General features: G+C 29.1%; 2 protein-coding genes and 1 long non-coding RNA gene across 3 annotated transcripts; 2 read left to right on the plus strand and 1 right to left on the minus strand.

Annotated features, from left to right (window-relative positions):
- Positions 1 to 1,280: 1,280 nt before the first annotated feature.
- Positions 1,281 to 3,036, minus strand: LOC8283754 (protein GLUTAMINE DUMPER 6). The gene has a single exon (XM_002539738.4). The coding sequence runs from the start codon at positions 2,557 to 2,559 to the stop codon at positions 2,182 to 2,184; it is 378 nt and encodes a 125-aa protein (XP_002539784.1). The 5' UTR covers positions 2,560 to 3,036; the 3' UTR covers positions 1,281 to 2,181.
- A 16,653-nt stretch (positions 3,037 to 19,689) lies between these two features.
- LOC8263904 (F-box/FBD/LRR-repeat protein At1g78750) lies at positions 19,690 to 21,596 on the plus strand. Its single transcript, XM_015726387.3, has 3 exons — positions 19,690 to 20,977; positions 21,082 to 21,246; positions 21,330 to 21,596. Exons 1-3 carry the CDS (start codon positions 20,021 to 20,023, stop codon positions 21,501 to 21,503), a joined length of 1,296 nt encoding a protein of 431 aa, XP_015581873.1. The 5' UTR covers positions 19,690 to 20,020; the 3' UTR covers positions 21,504 to 21,596.
- Positions 21,597 to 24,531: 2,935 nt separating this feature from the next.
- Positions 24,532 to 25,712, plus strand: LOC107262179. Its single transcript, XR_007215750.1, has 2 exons — positions 24,532 to 25,062; positions 25,451 to 25,712. It is a non-coding gene; the product is annotated as an uncharacterized LOC107262179 (long non-coding RNA).

The raw sequence follows: 25,712 nt of genomic DNA on the forward strand, positions 1-25,712 counted from the left end.
ATCTAACTTTCCTTTATATTTTGTTCAATAGTCAGTGTAAGAGCATAGCTCCGCCCTAATCGTCAAACTTCCTCTCATTCACCCAATCGTCATGACAGCTAAACAAAACACAGCTCCACCCCTACATGACCAAATTGAAACGAAATCATCATACATTGTTCAATCTTTCGAAGTAAAACAACTAAACCCTAACATTACTAACAAAGCTTACTTTACTGTAAGAGCAACCTCGTAACAGACACCCTAGATTTTTCATTCTTCTTGATATCATCAGCTTCGTTGGTCTCTCACATTCATAAAATGCTACTTCAGTCCCATATAAATACTATCAATTGTTGATAATAGAAAACCTTCATGATGCCCATTACATTTTGAAGTGGCTATAAGAGGAAGAAGAAAACCCTAGGTTTTAATTCCTATTTAGATTTTAGAATTGGGGAAAAAATTGGGAAAAAACAGTGAATTTTGAGGTACTTCAAGTTCTGAGCCATATAAGCAAGTATTTATTGCCACGGGTGGACGCTATGTCATGAGTGACACACGCCAAAACGCTTGTGAGTAAATATGATACAATACGCAAACATAGTGGACCAAATTGATAAGTTTTAAAAAGGTGAAGATAGATTCACGAAAATACTTAAAAGTCAGAGTATCTGGAATCAATTTCCCGCTAAATAATTATTTTGGACTTACAAGTAATCAATGTTATATTGTTACCAACTCATAAAATACTAATGCTACAAGTTGGATGCGGCATGTAAATAACAAATGAAATAAAATATAAAAGTGAAAATATCAGAAAAAGAACAACAAGTGTAAAAATATAAAACCACACTAGAGTCTATAAATAGGGTAAATCACAAAGCAGTTGTTTATTGAAAAATAAACTACAAACCTATTTTTATCAATAAATAAAACCACTTATCTCTAAAAATTAACTTCTAATATATTGCCTGTAAGAGTCGAATTTTGAGTGAAAAAATGTGAAGATTTTGAGTCTAATTTTATATGTTGCTGTTAATCCATGCCCCCACGATTTGCACTTTGTTCAATGGGTGATATCATTGTTTTACATATATAGCTAGTGATAGTCAAATTGCTGATGTATTTACCAAAAGATTATCTGTGTATACGTTATCGACAATTACTGGGCAAACAAAATAGTGAAAAGTTTCAAATAAAATGGAAAATAATATCATAAGAAAAGTTTAAAACAGAGAAAAAAATTGAAATAAAAAAGAATAAGGGAAGAAAATCATAATCAAACAAAAAATTTAGTGCAAAAGAAATCAGTAATCGTCAAAAGAAAGAAAACAAAACCATCTAAATAATATTAAAATTAAAATACAAAAGCATAAAAATAAAAGTAGAAAATGAGGCGGATGAAAAACTAAAGAGGAAACAAATCAGCGTGAGTAATTTCCTCAATTTTAAAACTAATTAGCAATTGGGCTATGAACCTGCAGTAGGATGCCATGACTATGGAACTCGTGAACGAGTTCGTTGTGCTGATCTATTCGGTGGAACCGGTGGTTAGATGCGTGGGGAAGAGGGCTCGCAGTACCCTCATTCGAATATGGAAAATGGTGACAACAGATACTTCTTTCTCTTTAGAGTTCGGCTTCCGCCAATCGAAGTTTTGTGCAGTCTCAAACGTTGGTGACAATACTGATGGCTCCTTCACAGGGAAGTAGAATATGAAAGAATGCCTAAAACAAGAATTTGAGCTTCATATCATTATCCAATATAATGAACATGAGGAGCTCAATTTAGACTAAAAAACCTCACTTCGGAATTGTATTTTCTGCAATTCAGGAGCTTCTCAATTTATTATGGGTTCACCAATCACGTGGTGAAACCTTTTAACACTGGAAATTATTAAAGGTAGCTTCCCTTCGTGGATACATCATATTTTCAGAAATTGCATAGTTTAGGAAGTTAAGTGGAAAATGCCAACAAGAAATCTGTAATGCCTATAAATGTGAAAAATTGAAGAAAGTACTCTACAAGATATCTTTATTTTCAGAAAAATTGTCATCCCATCCTCATTATACTCATCATTTTACATAATTCATATTCCCCGCAAAACACCAAAAAAACAAAATTGACAAAAACAATAAAATAAGAAAAGAAAAAGGAACAATTCTAAAGAAGCAAAAAAAAAAAAAAAGAAAAGAGAGCTTAAACTTGTTCAATCTTCTGGCAATTGCAAACCACAGGCTCTGGCTCAGGCTCAGGCTCAGGTTTAGGCTTAAGCTTAGGCTTAGCCAAGAAAGTAGGATTGTTATCACCAGCCATAATAACAACAATCTTTGGCTCATCAGAATCCACCATTACTTCCACTTTCTTAGCACCTGTTTTGTCTTCATGATCATCGTCTCTCGACTCATGATTGAACAAAGACTTCCTATAAGAGCATGCAAGAATTATCAAAGACACAGTAACGAAAGCCAACATCACTGCTAACCCACCAAACAGGTAAGGGATAGGAGAGCTCCAATGCCAAAATCCTGCAGCAGCTGCTGTTGTAGAGTTGCTTGTAGCTGTAGGTCTCATCATAATTTCCAACCTCTCTCTCTAGCTTTTGGTCCTTTGCCAGAAGAATGAAATGAAAGTATACCCTATGGTGGTATTTATAGCACTAAATAAAGGAAAGGCTTTAACAACGGAAAGAAAGAAGAGTTGGGTTTGCGCAATTAGCAAGAAAAGAGAGAAAGATGGTTAGCTCTTTTCTTCATTTTCTTCTTCTTTTTTTTTTTTTTTTTCTTATTTCCTTTTTGTTTTCTGCTCTTCTTCTGTCCTTACTGGAATATTTATCTGATGGTCTGATTAAGCGATACAACATGATGCATATAGTTAAGGTTTAGATTTGGGATAAGTAGGATTATGAATGGATAATCTTTTTATAACACCAAAAAAAAAATTTAAATAGGTCGATCATCTTTAATCAAACAGCGAACCAAAATAATATTTATTCACATGAGTTAATAAGTTAACAAGTAATGTACTTATTAACATATTTATTTTCTTGTAATATATTTATATAAGTAGTTTTGTCATTTATGAAGATGTTTTTATAATTTAAAATAATAATTCAAATATGAGGCATTCTATTATTCTTAGAAAAATATACATTTTTTGAAATTTAAATCAATATTCTTTTTTTAAAATATAATTTATTAAAAAAATATACATACGAGTTAATATAACTTGATTATATCTAATTAATAATCGTATTCGTGTTTGGATTTAATATTTCGACACGGTTAGTTAAATAGTTATATTCACATTAATTATGTTATACATATAATTCGAAATGTGACAGTTAGACAAGACATGATATAAATTGTCAATCCTACTATTCCTACTATACGACATTAAACATTACATAATTTTGATTTAAGTTATACAAGATGTTATTAAAGTTATATTTAATTAATTTAAATTTTTGCTTTTGTGATAAAACTTTATAATCTTATCAATATATGGACATATAAATAAAAATATCAAATTAAAAATATTATTATAATCAAATAAAAGAAAATATAAAAAATACTAACTTAAGTAAGTAAAAAAGAAAACATAAAATCATTTAACAAGCTATATCCTTTTATAATTACGAAACAAATTTATTAATTAATAATATTATTAAAATATAATTAAAATACTATTTTTTCAAATCAAAACTATTATTTGATTAAGAAAATAATTTATATGTGTTAAAAGTAAGTAGATATATGAAAAGAATTCTATGTCTTAATTTAGTAGGTAGTTATATATAATTAAATTACTTTTTAAAATTAGACATAATAGTATAATATAAAATTAATTTCTTAGTTAATATGATATTTAAAATATAATTAAATTAAATTTTAAAACTATAATTGTTATTTAATTAAGAAAGTGATTTTTCCTTAATAAATTAATGTAAAAAAATCATAAAACTAAACATAAGTTTAATTTTATATATTAAAAATAAATACATTAAAAATTTTCTATAAATAAAAATAATAATGTATGTCAGAAAAAGGTTTATAAATCCGAGAATATATTTTACTGCTTTTATTAGTAATACTGGAGACAAAGCTAATGGCGGAAAAAGAAAAGAGAAGAGTAGAAAAGTTTTTCTTCCCAAAGAAAGAAAGAAAGCTGTTATCCTAAGCTGTGATGTGATATGAATTGGATTATGCCATTGGATATAAACAGAACCCAATCCCATGCTATTTTGTTTAATGTTTAAATAATCTTAAACGAATAGTTAATTCTGAATTTTCCTAAATACCATTAAGTTTATTTTTTAATGGGTACTATCTTAATTTATTATTAATTTTTCTATATTATTTTAAATTTATTTGAATTTTACATATTTTTTAATTATTTATAAAAATTAAAATAAATTTAAAGTTTAATAATTATTGAATGTCATTGGTTAAATTTTAAAAATAAGATAGAAATTTGTGAAAATAAACAACATAATTTATTAGCTGATAATTAAGTACAATGTATAGTTGTAGTATTTAATTATATTAATATATTATTAAAATTAGAATTATATTAATAATTATAAATTTATAAAATATCATACATAAATTATATATTAAAAATGAGTCTTTAATTATTTATTATAAAACATTTACATAATTTTATTTGTTTTCATAATAAATGATTGTCACATCTTACTAATAAAAATAAAAATAATTATGAATTTAATATTTTAACTTTTTAATTTTTCTATTTCAATGTCGAATTATTTCTTTTCTTAATTAAATATTTGAATATGCTAATTTATGTATATTATAGTCTCTATTATAAATTTTATAGGTTAAAATAATAATTTAACTCATATTATATATAAAATACTCTAAATATTCTTACTCATTATTTTTTATATTTTTTATTCTATTTCTTCTTTTCTTTTTTAATTTTAGTTTTTTTCTAATCTTATTCAAAATTTTTTGCACTAACAAATATTGAATTAATCTTTTAATTTTAATTTTTATTCTTTTTAAAAAAATTACTTATTATTGTTTTATATTTAGAAATTATCTTTTTTAAAGAAAACTTAATACATTTATCTATTCTCTTATTATTTTAATATGGAAGAATATATCTTATTTTATTTTTATGGTGAATAGAAGAAAATAAAAAAAATAGATTAACTAGTTTTATTTTTTATCTAAATGAATGAAAACTAAACTTTATTAATTTTTTTAACAAATAAATAAAAATTTAAATAAATAAAAAATATAATATTATTCTTTTCGAAGAATATTTAAATTAATTTATTGATTAGAATAAGCTATGTAAATATTTTAATCTATAAAACTGGATAAAAATATTATATTAAGTATTTTTAGTTGGTTTAAATATTTATAAATAAAAAATAATTTAGAAACTAGAATATGAAGGATAAAAAAGATTGAAATACTAAAACTCTAATGAAAATAAAAATAAAAATTTTAAAATAATCAAATATATTTTAAAATTAATCAACATATCATATATATATAATATTAATGCGATAAAAGTGTATATATTCTATTAGTGAACGTAAAACAACACATATATAAGGTGTCAAAAGTGACCCTATCAATCTGTCACATCTATGGATATTATTCATGAGGCACGAATAAGAGTGAGCAAAGTCATCGGTCTAATCCCACTGAGAAATCAATCAACTGGATTATACTGTTCTTTTTCAATTTTCGAGAAAATTGAACAGTTCATTTTTAATTCTCAATATTTTAAACAATATTTTAATTTTCAGTTCGAAATTAACTTTTCAATACAAAAAAATCCTTAATTAAGTTTAGCCAACCAAAATCATTAATTATACATATATAATACTAATTTATCAATCGATTGACTAATTAATGGTTGACTAACCCTTAATTAGGATCAAAATCTTGTAACTTTTGATATCTTCATTATGTTGCAATATGTCAACAGGAATATCCTGAGGATATATTCACACACATTAAATAAGGAAAAAGGAAAAAAAGAAAATTGAAAATTGAGGAGAAGAGGTCTAAATATTCGACTGTCTCCCATTATGCACAGTGGTCCAAATAAAGGCAATCATTACTATTGAGAGGCTTCATGCCGCCGCGTCCACTAACACTTTAACCAAAATAAAATGTCAACAAATTATTCCAAAACTATGGAAAATGAATGATGTGGCCATTCTTATGTTATCCAATGAGGTTTTTAGGTCATTATAACCACATATTTCAACTCCATTGCCTACAGTGTAGCATCATTCTCATATTGTTTTATGCTTTACTTAAATTGATTAACTATGTATATTTTTCTTATTTATTCTAAAATATTCATCTCTCATTTCAAAGAATATTATATTTTTTTATTTATAAATAAGTCCTAAAATTAGAGAAAATTTTGATTATATTTTTTTATATTTCGGACTCTTAATTTTTAATTAGGTCAAGTTATCATCGAGAGTATTAAAAATAAAAGAATGATATATACTTTTTTATCACACACATTTTCATCTAATTGATCCGTGGCTTAATAAAAATTTCAACTTTTATTATTTATTATTTATATTAAATTAAAACATTAATATTGAAAATGCATCCGTGTCGGTTGAAGTTAAAAATAGATTTAATAATTATAAAAGTAATATGTAAGAATATAGTAATTATAGTTGTAAAAAAAATAGATTTTAATAATTATTTCTATTGGTATTTATATTTTATAAAAAAAAAAGGACTCTAAAGAAGACATTGGAGACAAAGATCAAATAGAAAAATTGCTTTTATTTTACCTCCTCTCACTAGATTGCATTTGCTAATACAACTTATCTCATGATACACATAAATTAATATCTATACTTGGTCAGAGCTAGAAGTTGAAGTTGAGGTGAGTACTGGTGTTGCTATATAAGTTGGCTTTTCATCTCCGGCCATGATAACAACAATCTTTGCCTCAGCTTCAAGCCCTGAAGTTCCAATGTGACTTCTTGGTTTCTCTTCTTCATTTCCTGATGTAGTTGCAGAGTCTTTAAAGTAGGAGCATGCCAGAATGATCAATGCTAATGCTATGATAATCAGCATTAGAGCTAAACTGCCAAAGAGGTAAGGTATTGGAGAATGCCATGTATTTTTGTTGGCAGGCTTCATTTTATTCGTTTCCTCTCTTTTTGCGATGATGGGTAGTTTTAATTTGCAAAGGCAATTTCTTCAGTGAGATATTGATGGGTTAATGTACTTATAGGGAAAATGTTCATTCATTTATAATTGGAATAAGATTTGGCAATCTTGGGTTGATTACTATAATGCCCTTTTGTGTTTGAGAGAAGAAGAAGAAGATTCCTCGTGCCTTCACTAGATGCCTAATCATAATGGTTAATGATATAATTAAGTTCAACCTTCTTTTATCAAATGAAAATTTGGAATTGTGATAATGATTACATGTTTGCATATTTACTTGGTGGCTGATATGCATTTTAAATCTTACTAGAAGTGTTTCATGATTAGCCTCATGAAAAATTCTAAAAATACAATAATTTAACTTAATTAAATTATATAATTTGGATTTTAAGTTGGAAGGTTAGTAAAACGTAAAGTTAGAATCGAACTATCCGACTAGAACACATTAACGAACGGTAATTTATTTTATTTATATATAAATTTTCATATTTAGTAATAATAATTATAGAATTCATTCTAAATGAAATGAATATTGTGTTGATTATAATTAAAAAAACAAAATAAAATGAGATATTAAAATTTGAAAGAGGTATTTGGTTTCTATGATATGTATTTTACTTTTAAATATAGAATTTATTTAGAAATTTTATATATTTTATTAAAATTTAATCTAATTATAATTAAATTTAAAATTATATAAATATTGCTAATAAGTTTATAAATAAATTTTATAAAATAATTTTATACTTATTTTTTTGACCAGACATAATTTAAATATTATGGAACTAATTTATACAGATGCAATGTTGATATCTTAATTTAATGAAAATAAGGCTACTTATTTTTAGAGTACCACTGCTTACTTATTTTTTACCATAATCATGAATTCTATAGTATGAACGGTGCTGATCAATGAATGAATTATTCAATGACTTAAGAGTCGCAAATTAGTATTACCCAAAACTGATATAAATATCAACAAGCAGAAGAAAAAGCAAGTTAATAATATGGCATTTCAAAGACCTTTTTTCTTTTAAGCAAAGGACCCATTTAAAGACTATCACAAAGCCATAAATTTTCTGCAAATCTTATATGGGCATAATTAGGAAGATGTAAGAATGAGAAAGAAAACGATAAATCAACACATCTAACTACCACTGATATTGTCATACTGTTTTGACTTCCAACTAACTAAAGAATTTCCTGAACAAAACACAATACCTTGTGACGTATTTTCTAGTTTCCTTGCATGTTCCTTAATTACTATCAGCATATGCTTTCAATTTAGTTACTGATATGGAAGAAAAGAAAATGCTTTATCCAGGTGCATTCTTAAAATATCTGACTACTTTCAAGGCTGTTGCTAGAAGGATATTTACATAGTAAGGACATGCACAAAAATATAATGTCTGGTCTAGTTAATGTAAGGTACATCAACTTGCCCACCAACTTTCTGTATTCATGCCTTTTCCAAAACACTCGGTTGAATTTCAAGTTTCATTATCTGGAAGCCGTATAAGGATTTGTGTAACCCGCATACCATCTTAGAGTTGATCGGATTCACATGAACTCTCCCTTTGAAACTGATAACCCTTAGGAATATCCATGTATACTTATTCAATCAGATCACCAATAAAAAACATTTTGTTAATGTCTAATTAGCAAGATACCAGCCTTATGATGCTGCTGAAGCCCAAAAAGACCCAGACAGTTTGTATTTTTCACAACGGGACTACATATTCTTCATAATCAAAACCATATTTTTTTGGGTGAAACCCTTGGCCATTAACCTGGCCTTGTAATTATCAAGAGTGCCAACTGAGTGATATTTGGTTTTGAAATCCCATTTGCAACTTATTAGCTTTTTATTAGGTGGTAAAGGCATAATGAAACAGGCTTTATTTAGAACTAATGCTTCTGATTAGTTGCAACCCAATGATCAAATTGACTGCTTATTCATAAGAAGTAAGATCAAGTTGTAGAAGAGATGCGCACTTTTGATAAGAGGGTGGCAACTTGGAATAACAAAGAACCTAGGAAAAATTGAAAGTAACATCAGAGATTTTATGATGAGGGACTGAAGCTTGATAATCCTGAAGATAAGAAGGAAGTTTGACCTGCCTAGTACTTTTCCTTGTAGGACCAGTACCGGATGAAGAAGAAAGGATAAGATCTTGACAAGTGGAGGAAGAAATAGGTAAGTCAGGTGACTAAACTGATGTATGTGAAAAAAGAACAGGTTCAAAAGAGATAGAAGTTTCTGTATGTACATGAGTCAGAAAAGAATCTTGTCCATAAGGGACAAGAAAATTGTGGATTGATATGGGAATTATGAAGTTGAAAAGGAAATATTTTAATGAAATATAACAACTTTATAAATAAAACAGATATGAGTTTCAAGATCATACACTTCGTAACCTTTAACACCAAAATGATAACAAATGTAAATACATTTCCTAGACTGGGAATCAAATTTGGTACGATAACTAACAACATTGGCTACAAAACATAAACGACTAAAATAGCTCAACTGATCATAAAAAGGAAGTTTATTATATAAAAGTTCAAAAGGAAACTTGTTTTGTAAATTTGATGATTGAGCTCTGTTTGAAAGGAATGTAACAATGAGAATTGCATCACCCAAATACCTTAAAGGAAGGTTGGCATAAAAGAGAAAGGATTTAGCTAAATTCAAGACACGTTGATGCTTCCTCTTAACAGTACCTTTCGGTTGAGGGGTAATATGCACAAGGTCTATGTGAACAAGCCTGTGATGTAACAAATAGAATCAAGGATAGGAGCTGTAGCAGATGATGATGCTTGTAGATAATTTAAGCCTTGATGAAATTTAGCCAGTCCAATAATCATCCATGACGAGAGGACCTACATAAAGTCATGTGGGTTGGGATGAGGCAAAGTGCTTTTGGAGGTTAACTTTCTCACAGAAATCAAGTTAAATGTGAAAGATGGAATACATAGAAATTATGCAAAGTAATGAAAGGATTCAAAACAATAGTACCAATGCGAGACACTTTAGCTTTCTTTCCATTAGGAAGTTGAACAAAACAAGCATGAACATGAGAAGATTGAAAGTGAGACAATGAACGAGCAATATGATTTGTTGCTCATGTACTAATGATCCAGGGAGCAACTTGAGACTTATTTTGCAACAAGTGATTGAATAAAGAACTATTGGAAGCAAAGAAGACAGAAGAGCCATTACCTGCAACCTAGACAAATATGGTAAAACATTGCTAGAAGACCCAGCAGTAGAAGACACAACTTCATCACTAAGAGGAGTCAATAGCTTATGAACTCGCACTATAAGAAATTCTGGGTTTAGCGGCAGATTTTATCTACCTTTAATTACAGACGGAATAACGACGATTTAGCAATAGAAAAGTTAAAAAAAATAAAAAATGAACTTTTAAGATGAATTAACAACAGAATAGAGACAGCATTTGCGACACACCCAACCCATTGCAAAATTGAAGCCAAATTTAGCGACGAACTTCAAATCTTTCACCAAAAAAATATTTGACGATTCGTATAGTAATAGACTTAAAGATAAATTTAGCAAAAGTTTTAGTCATGAACTTAGATTTTCTGCACTAAAATGAAAAAAGTTTTAGTGACGATGGATTTTCAATTTTTATATTTACTGCACTTTCTAGATTTTCTGCTTACTTTTTTGGAACTTAATGATGCTTTTTTTTGAATTCTTACACTTTTTACTTTTCTCACTTAGCAACAGAATCCATCGCTAATCTTTTGACCCATTATAATCTCTTCCTCCCTTCATTTATTATCTCTATCACTTTTCTCTTTTCTTCTTATTTCTTTTCTTTCTTTCTTCTTCTTATTATCACTTTTCTTTTTCTATTTCTTTCTTCCTACGCTTTTCATTTTTCTGTATCTCTCTTCTTCTTTCAGTTTTTCTCTCATTTATATTTTTCAATTTAAATATAAATGGTTTGATTTCATACTTTGTCTCGGTACCTGGCTGCAGCTTGAGTCACTGAGGTTTTGAGATTGTAAAAAAGCAACGATCTTTGGGTTTCTTCTCTAAGCACCAAATTGTATGCCAGATCAAGAGTAGGAAAAGGTTTTAAATTATAACCACAATCTGAACAAATAGCCTGATAGAAGTCATTGAGAAACTTAATAACATAGTCATTTTGTTTGATTTCGATAAAGACTTGAAAGCATCCTTGATTACAATCCTTCCTATATATATTCCATTCAACTCTATGAAATAACCATCGACACTCTTAGTGCCTTTAACAATTGAAATAAGATGTTGTAGATGATAGATTCTCAAATCACTGATTAAGTTTGTCCCAAATCGGACTTGCCTCCTCCATGTAGAAGATGGTTGAAGCAATAGCAGTTGAAATTAAACTCAAAAGCCAAGCAACCATGAGATTTATCCATATGATGTAGGAGATACAAAGGACAATCTGGTGATTGTCTGAGAATGTTGCCATCAAGGAATCATGTTTGTTTATGATTGAAACAATAAGAAGAAAAGATTGCTTCAAAGAAGCAAAATTCATGAAAGTAAGTTCAGGAGCCATAATAACTGAGCTATGATTCTTCGCATGATGAAGAAAGAATGGTAAAGGAGGATCTTCAGGTGGATTAGAGGATGAAAGAACATAATCCACCATGATGAGCTAAAAGACCTTGAAAAGAACGATGAAGAAGTTAAAAAAAAAAAAAAAAAGAAAGAAAGAAAGAAAACTAACTGTTTCTAAATTTAGGACTTGTTTGACTAAACTGGTTAGAGACGACAATTTGCCTTGTACCCAAGGGTTACCTGTAACCTGACCTAAATGGAACGGAGAATATCCGTCTGGCTACTAGTGACGGGGCGGGAATAAGCATAAGCCACCCCGTCCTATCACTGCAATATAACTTGCCCCTACCTATTTTTATATATATATTTTTTATTTTTTATTTATAAAATATAAGTAAATATATTAAATATTATTTAAATATAAACTTTATTCATTCAATTATAGTTAAAATATTAAATAAATATATTTAAAAAATTAATAAAATATATTTTTAGCATAAAAATATATAAACTAAATATAGTGGGTATTACTCAAACCTGACTCGAGCTCGCTTAAAAAAACCTTTTCCTACCATATATCGGCTCTGATCCTTGGCGGGGCGAGAATGGAGGAAACCAGACTCACCTCAACCCGCCCCATTACTATTCTTGTAGTTGGTAGCCAATAGTTGTTGCTAATAGCTAATAACTAATAGTTAAAATCATATATAATTGATGTTGTTCATATGTGTAATCACTAATATAGCCATTAGTTAGTTGTTTATTTTTAAGTGTCATATTTGTTATTTCATTTAAAAAGTTTTATATATAATATAACCTATTATTAGTAGATAAAGATTATCATATTAAATTTATTTTTAAAACAATATAGTTAATATAGTAAAAAATAAAATAATAAAATATTGAGTGAAATTATTAAAAAATATATAATAATATTTTATTTTAAAATATCTCAGAGTTATTTTTATATATATTTATTTCTTATATTTTAAAAAATTCTCATGATAAAAAAAAGAGTTGTCATGATCTGATCTGTGGGTCCATGACCGGCGTTAGGAAATAGATGGATTTAAGGCTACCGAAATTTGTAGCAAACCTGACTAATCAAACTCAAATAATACACACATATGTATATACTAGTCGAATATATCAACAATTCATTTACTAATATTCATTCACATAATCACAATATAATTAAATCAATCTATCAGCATGATCACTTAATAATTTTTCATAGTTTTAACATATCAAAATGAAATATTTAAGTTTGGAATCACTACTTCGGATAGTCTAAATTTTTAAATAATTTGAAATGTAAATGAAAGAAATTAATTACAATATGCCTGAAGGAGAAGGAAGTCGGACTGTCGAGAGAAAGACAACAAAAAACATAGCTATCACTTGAAAAATTAAAATTGAAACTGTCAGTTTTGAGAGTGAGTTAAAATCATATATTTGAATTAAAAAAGCTATATATATAATGATTATTTAAATAATATAGAACATCACATAATAATAAATGCGTGTCATTTTATAATTTAAAAATATGCGATTTTTAACATATACGGGACGAGCACTTTAGCAGAACCCTAACCTCAATTCTACCAGCCTTTTAGCTCTTTTACTCCAATAAAACTGACGCTTAGAGAGCAAAACTCGATTATGATCCTTAAGTCCAGTCTGGTCATTTAAATACCAACACAGCCGGCGCCTAGAGAACAACACTCGACAAAGGACCTTTCTCCGGCAACCAAAAGCCTATAAGCCTAGAGAGTTGTGCTCGACCAAGGCACAACACCGAATATTACTGTATTACCTGACTCTGACTTCCATCGATGCGCAAATGGTCCTGATGTAACCCATTAAGTAGTACGTTCTACTGTTGTCTTATCCCGAACTGCATTATACATTAGCATCAATAATAATATGCAACATGACACTCCAACAATTGCAATTTAATTCATGTAACATAAAATATTAAGAATCATTATTCATTAGTAAGATTTAATGTTTTTTTACTCAAATTCCACATTGGAAAATTGGAGATTTGAGATTTTTTTGTTATTTTTTTACCACATTGGAAATGTAGTAGAATGCAAGGCTCCTCCATGTATATATAATGGAGGCTTCACCTTGTTAATAATTCATTCCAAAAAAACAAGTCTTATGTATTTGACTAAGTTTGTTTTTCTTCTTTCTTTCTTATATTATTATTTTTTATGAGCTCAATTCTCTTCAATTGGTATTAGAGCCAAAAATTTCTTAGTATGCTCTGTGGTTCCACATCAGAAAAGAATTTTGGTACTGGAACTAGTCTGTCAAGAGTCCTGTTTATTAACGTACAAAGCAGTTGTACGGGGGAGATTCTGCTCGTGCACAGTTTGGAACTGTGAGTTCATCGGTTTGGAACCGGAATTATTTGGTGAGACGCGGGGCTGCTGAAACCAAGTCACGATGGCAGATTCAAGTAATGTTGGTTTTATTAAAAAATTGAATAATAATAATTATAGCATGTGGAAGACCTACATGGAGTCATACTTGCAAGGTTAAGACCTCTAGGAGGTTGTTGCTAGGACCGAGACTACATCACCACTAGAAGATGAAGCTGGTAATATCAGAAAGTCAAAAATTAAAGTTGGCAAAGCTATATTTGCCATTAAAATCACTATTGAAGAAGAGATGATGGAGCATATAAGAGAAGCTTCTACCCCAAAGGAAGCTTGGGATTGTTTTGCTTCACGATTTGCAAAGAAGAATGATGTAAGGCTACAGTTGTTGTAAAATGAACTAATGTCAGTCTCACAATGAGATATGACAATTAGTCAGTATTTTACGAAGGTGAAATCCATTTGTAGAGAGATTGCTGAGTTAGATGAGGCATCCAAAATTGTCAGTAATAGGATGAGACGGAATTGTCAGTAACAGTATGAGACGGATTATCACACACGGATTGCGACCAGAGTACAGAGGATTTATGGCTGTAGTTCAAGGTTGGCCCACACAACCTTCTATTGAGGAGTTGGAAAATCTACTGGTAGGATAAGAAACTCTAGCAAAACAAATGGCTCGGGTATTCTTAAATTCTGAGAAGGTGGCACTCTACACCAACAAAAGGAGAAATCAATTTCATGGTCAAAATAAATGAAAGACTAGAGGGAATACCCAATATGGGGGAAGTCAACAAAAGCAACACGAGAACAACAGTCAATCTAGAAATTTTAGACGTTCGAATGGCGAGTGTTTCAATTGTAGCAAAAAGGGACATTACACAAGAGATTGCTAGTCGAAGAAGAAGACAATAGAAAGTAATGCAACAACAGTGAGCAACTATAACCAAGCAGAACCTGAATGGGATGCTGAGGCATTGTTTGTGAATTTTGAGACAATGCAGTTTAAGGAATCTTCCAGTTCAGAATTTATGGTTGTACTTAGCCTCATGGCTACCAGTAGAAGAAAAAGAGGAGCAAGCCTCTAGTGCTGCGAGTTCTTATAGAATTGATTATGAGAGAAATTGGATCTTTGATTCTGAGTGTTCCAATCATATAACAGGAGATATGAATAAACTGTGTAATATTTCAGAATATAAAGGCAGGTGAGTTGTGGTGACTACAAATGACTCGCAGCTACCAATCACTCATATTGGTGATATGGTGATTGATTCTTATCTAAATCAAAAGCAAATGCAGTTGGAAGATGTTTATCGAGTTACTGGGATGAAGAAGAATCTTTTATCAGTCTCACAATTAACTGATAGTGGGAAGTTTGTTATTTTTGGCCCTAGAGATGTCAAGGTTTGTCAACAAGTCAAAATAGTTGACACACCAATTATGGAGGGACAGAAGATAGATTCCATGTATGTTATGCTGGCAGAGGAGGCATATGTGGAAAAGACAGGGAATAAAGAAACTGAACCAGAGTCCTTTAAGGAGGCTTTCCAGAAGACAAAATGGAGAAAGACGATGGAGGAAGAGATGGAAGCTCTTGTTCAGAAGCAGATTTGGGATTTAATCCCAAAGCCAAAAGATGTAAAGCCCATATCATGCAAATGGGTGTACAAGATCAAGACTCGTCTAAATGGTTCAGTTGAAAGGTACAAAGCTCGACTAGTAGCACGAGGTTTTTCACAGCAGTATGGATTGGACGATGATGAGGCGTTCAGTCCTGTAGCAAAGATTGCAACAGTTCGCATTTTGTTAGCTCTAGCTGCAAGTAAGTACTGGAGCTTGTGGCAGATGGACGTGAAAAATGTTTTTCTGAATGGAGAGCTTGATCGAGATGTGTACATGGAGCAACCAAAAGGATTTGAGAACCAGCTAAATTTTGAATAAGTTTACAGGTTGAAGAAAGCGCTCTATGGATTGAAATAAGCTCCTAGAGCTTGGTATGGAAAAATTGCTGAGTTTCTCATTCACAGTGGATATACAATTGCACCAGCAGATTCCAGTTTATTTGTGAAAGCTAGAGAATGGAAACTAGCAATTATTCTTATTTGTGTGGATGATCTTATTATCACTGGAGATGATGTGACAGAGATCCACCAGACAAAGGAGAATTTATTAGTTCGATTTCAGATGAAGGAACTTGGAAAGTTGAATCATTTTCTTGGTTTAGAAGTAGAGAGAATATCAGAAGGATTGTTCTTGTGTCAGCAGAAGTATGTAATGAATCTTCTTCAGAAATATGGGATGTTTGAATGCAAACCTTTTTTTATTCTGATAGAGGTGAACTCAAAATTGAGCATGTCAAAAGGCAAAGATTTGGAGGATTATGTTATGTATCAACAGATTGTTGGCAGTTTGATATATTTGACTCTCACGAGACAAGATATTACTTTTGTAGTTGGAGTAGTGAGTAGATTCATGCAAAATCCGAAGAAGCCTCATTTGGAAGTAGTTCGGAGAATTCTGAGATATATCCAAGGTACACTTGATCTCGGTATATTGTACAGAAATGGAGTACCATGCAAATTGGAAGGATACTGCGATGCTGATTATGCAGGAGATTATGATACCCGAAGATCAACTACTGAGTATATGTTTAGTCTGGGATCGAGAGTTATTACTTGGTGCAGTAAAAGGCAACCAACAGTGTCATTATCAACAACAGAAATTGAGTATCGTGCAGCGACAATGGCAGCACAAGAAAGCACCTGGTTATGCTGTTGATGAAGAATCTACATCAGCCAGTAGATTATGCAGTACCAATATATTGCAATAATTAATCAGCTATCAGTTTGGTTGAAAATCCAGTATTTCATGCAAAGACAAAGCATGTGGAGGTGCAATATCATTTTATTAGAGAACAAGTATTGGTTGGAGAAATCAAATTATTACAGATAAAGACAGAAGATCAATTGATTGACATTTTCACTAAAGGACTCAATAATCTGAAATAAGAAAAGTTTAGAAAACTACTTGGCATGATTTCAAGAAAGCATATCAAGGAGGAAATTAATAATGAGGGGAGTGTTAAGAATCATTATTAATAGGATTTAATGTTTTATTTACTCAAATCCCACATTGAAAAATTGGAGATTTGAGATTTTTTTTTTTTACCACATTGGAAATGTAGTATAATGCAAGGCTCCTCCATGTATATATAATGGAGGCTTCACCTTGTTAATAATTTCATTCTAAAAAAACAAGTCTTATATATTTGACTAAGTTTATTTTTCTTCTTTCTTTCTTATACTATTATTTTTTATGGGTTCAATTCTCTTCATAAAATACTAAAATTAAATCACAAAAGATGTACTGATATAATTTAATACTACAACATTCATAATAATAATAATAAAACTAATAATGAGAAATAATAATAATAATAATAATAATATAGATAGTAAAAAATAAATTCAATAATATTTATGCTACTAACATAACCATACTAATTATTCATTTAAAGAATTACATTTAGGTCCAGATTTGACATATGCAGCAGAATATATGACTTTAACTCATAGTTCTATCGAATTTCCACTAACTACTCCTACACCTCGGGTGGAGCCGATTGGACTAACGGATTATCTATTCATGAAAATAATTAAATTAATAAAATCTTTCATAATTAATCCTAAGCCTAGACTTCTAGATTTGATTGCCTAAAGAAATCTCGACTGATCCCGACTAGAAAATTTTATCGAAAATTCGATGGAACCTCCCAAAAAATACGGACGGTTGTCCCCCGTATAATGAATCTATAACCTGCTAAAACTACTTCAAATATTCAATAATTATTTAATAGAATCGAGGCCACCAAAACTGCATTATTTTTTTCCACTCCGCAGCACAATTCAGATCACAAAAATTATTTATCTATCCGGCATAAACATTTAATGCACAATCAACTCACAAATAATTTGCAGGTACCTAAATGAATCGTTCACAACTACTTTTATCATAAAACATAATAATATCTAATCATACTAATTAATTTATAATATTTATAATTAAATTATCAATTAATTTAATCAAATTAAATTAAATTATTTATAATTAATAATTAATGGTAATAATATTTTATAAAATTCTTAAATAATAATTTAAAGTCCAAATAAAATTTATCTAGTCCAAAAATCTAAAATTTGCATGTCCAGAAAATACTAGAATCCGAAATCTGATACTATCAACGGTATCAAAATTTGAATTCAAAAGTACTTACGTGAAACTTGAGCTGCGAGTATGTAGATATTTTTGCCTGAAACTCACTGAAAACCACCGGATCGAAGCTGAAAAATTTCGTGAATAACTAACTACCGCAGTCAACTCAACTATAAACTTCTAACTAACTATAGTAGTTAGAAATCTTTTCGTGAATAGCTTTGAAGACATTTCCACATATTTTATCCCCAAATAGATGCAAAGATGATTTAGGGGGCCCCATATTGGACCTTTATGCCCGTAGTTGGCAGCAATTAAAGAAACTGGAAGGGAAATATTGTGGGAATAAAATTTCTGTGTAGTCATATATTTAAATTAAATAAAATTTATGATTATATGATAAAATTATAAATTAATAAAGATTTAAGTACTAAAAATTTTCTTTAGATTTTAAATTTAATATTATTAATGAAATAACATAAATTAAAAATAAAATATATAAATATCTTGTCATATTATATAAATAAGATTGATAAGATAAAAAATACTACAGTAAAATAAAATATAGCATAACATGTATTTTTTAAAAGATATATAAATATTACTATATGGAAAGATATTTTTTTAAAGCAAGACTTAAAAATATATAATTTATTATAATATAGAATTTATTCTTATTTATAACTGGTCCAAATTAGAACTATAATTTTATAACACTATATAGAGATTATTCGTATGTAAAATATCACTCGAGAGAGATTTTACTATATATAACTTTTTATCCCCGTAGCTAGAATCCAAATCTTCGCTTGCATTTTGTAGTTCCTAGCTAGCTAGACTGTTAATAATTGATTTGATTTATTAATTAATTTATGTACAAATAGATCAAGGACAAACTTCTCTGTATTAAATTTAATTTTGTTATGAGATTAAATTAATCAATTATTTATTTCAAAATTAGAGATTTAGAAGAAAGAAAAATATTTCTTGAGATATAAAATATAAATATAGTATATTTATAGTTGATTAATTCTGTTTTATATTTTTGAGAGATATATATAAATATATTACATTAACATTTCAAAGGATTAAAATCAAAATCAAAATTCTTTAGAAAAAGATTAAATAATTTAAAGGATATGGATATGAAACGAAAAGCAATTTATTTAAAACGTCATCTTGCACCTAAATACAGGGCCGCATCTTTCTTTCTGTTTTCTGTTAAGCAATTGACCACGTGGAACTTTGTTATTGCTCCAGTTCACACCCCAATTGAACTGTCCATATAAGTGGGAAATATTTTATATTTTCCAGTGAAACCCAAACCAAGAAAATTGAAATTCTTCTTTAATCAAGATACCCATTTCTCTAATCGTTCTTGCTTCAAGATCGTTCTGCCATAAAGAAATTGAAAACCCATTATTTTGTTCTCTGCAATCCTTTTCAGCATTGGCAATCAAATTTGAATTCTCTCTAGAAGGGGATTCTGTGATCAGATCTTGGTTTCTTTTCTTAAACCAAATTCCTTAAAGATTGAAGTGAAAATCCTCTTTCTAATCTTATTATTCATTGCAAGAGGAGGAGTCAGGGTTGATCTTTAATTCATTACAGCAACATTATAGTCATTTGGGTTGGTTTTGGTAGAACGTCTTTTATCGATCTTGGCAAGCATCATGGATAATCTTCCTGACGATCTTGTGAGTCGCATTCTCTCTTTTCTACCAATAAGAGACGTAACTCGATGTAGAACCATATCCAGTAGATTTGGAGAGTTAGGCAACAGGATTCTTGCTCAAAGCATAACGATAGATTCAAGAACAGTAGGAGCCGATCTAAGAAAACGCCGTAAATATTGTTTTAATTTGAATAGACAGTGGACGGAATTATTGCGAGAGAGGAATATGGGAACGTTAAATCTGTTCTGGGAGTTCAGTGCTGCAGCTCTTGTAGAAAGACGTAACGCAATCAGATGGATAAATTATGCTGCGGCTCTTAAAGCCAAAGTGATGATCATTCATCTTCAGGAAACTCTTTATCTGCCACCATCTGTCTATAAATTGGAATCGCTCGAGTATCTTTCTTTGAGTAAGATTACAATGATGCGATTGTATGACAATGAAGTTCGTTTTGGTTCACTTGAGGTCCTATCTTTATGCCACGTAAGAGTTACTAAATCCCCCTTGCTTGGAGAATGGATATCAGCAAATTGCCCCAGACTAAGGGAACTGAATGTTCAGTTTGTAGAAGGGGTAGAAGTTCTTAATGTTTCAAGCACATCCCTTGAAAAGTTTTGTATTGCTAACAGCATTAAAGATGATCTCCACAGAGTCGACGTTTCAACTGAGAGACTTAGGATGATGACTGTTTGGCTTGTGACTAGCCCGGATACTAGGCAATCTACTTCATTAAGAATCGCCGCGCAAAATCTTGAATCTTTAACTCTATATGGAGACATTCTTGATGAGTATCGATTAGGAAACTTAAACAATCTTCAGGAAGCTTATCTTTACTATAATGGGTGTAATTCATTGATAAATAGAATAGGCAGAACGGTGGATCAAAATCTGATGGAAATTGTTCGTGGCGTAAGTCAGGCTAGACGTATATTCTCACATGAATCTTTCATCGAGGTGATTTATTGGCTTTTTAATTTACTGTGAATCAGTAGAATAAGTAATTCATTCTTTATTTATAGTGCATGGATCTTTCTGGTATAACATCAACAATGTTGCAGCCACTGATTGAAAGAGGACTGCTGCAGCAACTAGCAACATTTGGCAGAGCAGAATCCTTCTTTCTTTGGATTCAGTCACCGAACCTCCCATTCCGAATAATTGCTTCGTTCGTTGAGGCATTATTACGGCCGAATCTGAGGATGATTAGCATTACGTATACCAAGGTGAATTGTTTTCCAATTTTCATGATCACTTTGACTGAATTGATAACTTGCATTGTTGATCGTTCAAATTGATGATTTTTCAGTTCATAGTGATTTCGCCTGAGGGAAGTTTCTTTCGGAGTCAGGTAACCCAAATGGGTACAGATCTAATGCAGAAAATCATTCGTGATGAACTGGAGATCGAGACTGACATAGAGATAGACATAGATGATGATTCAGACTTCATTTCAACAGTACAGATATCCTTCCAAACATAGATAGTTAGAATTATGAGATATTGTAGTAAGGATGATCAAGTCTCTTGTCATTTCTTTTTTCTTTATTTGTCTTGTCTGAATTGGCACATTTGTTAGGACATTTATATTTTGGGTTAAGGAAGTATGGATGTTATTATAATGGCAATTAAACCAAGAATCAGAACATTATTTGCATATGTTGTTATGTACTGTTTGAAATATTTAACTATGTTGTTATGTACATATATCTAACTATTTTTATAAATTCAAAATGATTCTTAATATCAGAAAGTAATATATTAGTTATTCTTTGATAATAATTTAATCTAATTTTATATATTTTATTCAAATGAAGTTTAGTTATAATTTTCAGACTGCTAACCCACTAATATAGATACCCAACATCAGTGCTAACCTACCAAACAAACAGGAGAGCTCCAATGCCAAAATCTCTCTATTTTTTAGGCCTTTTGGTAGAGTAATGAAATGAAACTATCATATGTTTGGTACTTAGGAAGTAAAGGAAAAGCAAAAAGGAGTTTGGTTTGGGTAGTTAGGAAAAAGAAGTATAAAAAACAAACACTACGGATAAAATAAGGTAAAATGCATACATTATACTATAACTATAATTATTACATCCATTCAATACCTAATTCAATAATCACAAAAGATGATACTCAAATTGATCAGTAATGAATCATGTTATATTTTTCTGTTATTATATGATACTGTGGCAACTAGATTCTTTTCAAGTTTTCTTATCAAATAAAAACATTCAATCAAAATATACAATAACAACAAAAAAGGATTGTAATACACATTGTGAAAATTAATTAATACACATTGTGAAAATTAATTAATGAATTGCTCTTTTCCAAAATCAAGGAACCGAAACTAAACAACAAGCTCATTAGATCCAAACAAAAGTCTTGTAGACATCCAAAGCTATTAGTACAAACCCAACTTATATTTTCCAAAAAATTAAAACATAAAATTTAACACGCATTTATGTGGTAATTGTAGATTTTAAGAAAAAAATAATAATTTATTTAAATAAAATCAGTAAACTCATTTTCTTCATCATCATCACATTGTTACAATCATCCTCAGTAAAGTCAGAATCAATTAATATCAATTGAATACTTAATAACAACTTTATAACTAAATAAAAAATAAACACTATGAAAAGATATAATTTAGAGACCATATTTAGCAACCATATAAATATAATCACTATTTAGTTACTATTTAGAGACCCTTTGCTACTATTCATAAACTTAATTTTACTTTTGTTGTTTAGCAACCATTTTACAATTATTTAGCAACCAAATCAGAAACGACCATTTAGACACTACTTAATTGGACGCTAAATTTTTGTACATAATTTGAAAACCACTTAAAAATAATATTTGTGGTCTTACATGGTCGCTAAAATAGACGCCAAAATTTGTACATGTAAAGTAACAGCTGCTTAAAGAATACAATTTTGGTCTTTAAATTAGAGACCATCTAAATAATCGCTAAATTAAAGGCCAAATATTTTAAAATCATTTAAAGACCACATTTGTCCATATTATATGGTCTCATTTTCTTAACAGATATTTAAAAAAGTATTAAAAATTTATATATTTGGTATTAAAAACAGAAAATATAGTTTTAGAATTTTATATTTATTTACATTTAATAATATATAATTATAAAATAAAAGATGTATGTTAAATGTATATAAATATTAATTATATTACTTATATTATATATTTTGTTTAATATATTTTCAAATATTTTATTTTAATTAATTATTTTTACTCTAATATTGAATTATTAATTTATTTCTATTATTAGAATTTTATGTTTATTTTAAATTTATATATATATATTATGTAATTATATTGTAAAAATAAATAATATATATGTATTTAATGAATATATATTATAATTATAAAATAGATCACAATGGATGAAGTGATCGCTAACTGTGAAATATATGAAAATAAAGCTATTGATTCGGTGTCATTTGACAACGGTGTCACAAATATTGTTACCTACAATATCAAGTAAAATAAGTAATAGAAGAAAAGTTTTCCTTTTTTTAAAATCTTAACCCTGTAACAGATAAATTCTATTTATATGTAATATCATCTAAAATTACTAAAAATTAAATTTAATTAATTATAAAGTGCTTTTTTTCTATTTTTTATATTTCAAAAGATTTTTATTTAATTGATAAATATTATATATTTTAATCAATTTAAGCCTATTAATAGGTATACTTTTATTTTATTATTGTCTCTAAACAATAATAAAAAAATAAAATCTTAATTTAATTATTAATTGCATATCATAAAAAAAACTTAATGTTAACTTTTCAACAATTACAATTTTATGTATGTTTTGTTAATTTATATAATATAAGAGTATAAATTATTTTTATCTTTTTATAAATTGATGGCTGTATTTTTTTTCAAATTCAATTGATTCATTATAAATAACTGATTTGATATAATTTATAAAATAAAATTTGTTAGTGAAATCATAAAAACTAATAAAAATATATAAAAATATATTACAAATAAAAATAAAATAGTATAAAAGTATAATTATAAATAAATAATGTGACAATAAAACTTTAGAGGGAATAAAAAATAACATATTTATCTTTTATATTTTCTTAGAATTAAAAATTTAATCCTAAGGTTTAGGATTCAATTAAGTAGCTTTTTTTTTTTCTTTCTACAGTGAAGAACTAAAAAATAAAAATTTTTATGGTAAAAATTTATAATAAATAAAAAATATGTGATAGAATCAAATTTATCAATATTTATTTAATATAGTATTAAATAATATAAAATGAAACTCTCACCGTTAAATTGTAAAAATTGATAAAATAAAATATTAGATTTTAATTATATAAATAATTAAAATTGATATTTATTTATTATATATTATAATATATATTTAATATTATTTTAACCAATGATTGAAGTTACGATTGTTTAAAAAATATAATTAAATGAGCAGATCTAACTATTAAAATCATATAGGACTCTATTGTGTTGTGAGACCAAATAATGCCCCGGAAACAAAAGCTTTCTCCTCTCATTTCCCAATTATTTCCATAATGTCTCCACCCAATGAAAACACTAAATTCCCAATTGAGTGGCCGCGCCACTGGTCTCCGCCACCCTCCGCTTTGTGCGCCGCTGCTCAATGTGTCTCTTTCTCATTCCCGATATGAGAATCAGTCTCTCTTTCTCTCTCTATTTCTCTCGCCAACCTTACCCGATTCTCTTACAGGTTGAGCAGCCATTTTCGGTTTCTTTCTTCCTCTCTCATTTGTTGTTCAGGCTTGGCTTTGTATTCTAAGGTGTGTTCCTCAAATTGTTATTGAATAATTCTTATTATGAGCATTGTTTGAGCAGCCATTCTCAGTTGAGCAGCCATTTTCGATTTCTTTTAATGAACATGTTTACTCATAATGTATGTTTGAATTGTGAGTATTATTTGTGAATTTGTATTATCAGGAAAAATAATATAATAATACTTTGGGTTTGTTGTTATTCCTCTCGAGCCAAAGGAGATGGTAAGGATTTGATCTTTCTTGTTATTCCTCTTTTCTTGAATTCCAATTGTTTACTAATATAGCATTGAATTCTTGCTTTATTATCTGCTTTCTTTCTTTTCTTTTTAATGCTATTGGCAGATTTGGTGGTGATAATTCAGTTGTGATGATGTGTCAGATTCTCTTATTTTTTTGTGTTTTGTATAAGTGGTTATGATGGAATAGGGATGAGTTCTTATTATGACATCAATTAGATTGCAACAATTGACTTTGATGGCCGTCTCACTATTGATTTTCTCTGCAATTCTCTCCCTTGCTATTGAAAATTTGATTTATTCCCAATAGGTTTCCTCGGTTGTTGAGTATGTATGGATTTTTATTTTTAATGTTGTTATAATATGATTTGCAGTGAACGCAATGGATCTAAAGGAGAAGTACTGAAAACATAATGAGTTATCATGTATTTGGAACACCACCCTTTAGTTTAGCTTTTGGATCAAACCCATCCTTTCTTACAGAGACTATATGATCAAGGAGCAAGGAATTTTTGGATGCTTAACACATGTCCTCTTGAATGCTTGACGCATAGTGTTTTGTTCTTTTCTAGTTTTCTCCCACTTAGATTTTATTTACCTTGATCCCTAATTCCTAATTCCTAATTCCATTAGTAA

Source organism: Ricinus communis, chromosome 5 (genome assembly GCF_019578655.1).
Source record: "Ricinus communis isolate WT05 ecotype wild-type chromosome 5, ASM1957865v1, whole genome shotgun sequence".
Lineage (NCBI taxonomy): Eukaryota > Viridiplantae > Streptophyta > Magnoliopsida > Malpighiales > Euphorbiaceae > Ricinus > Ricinus communis.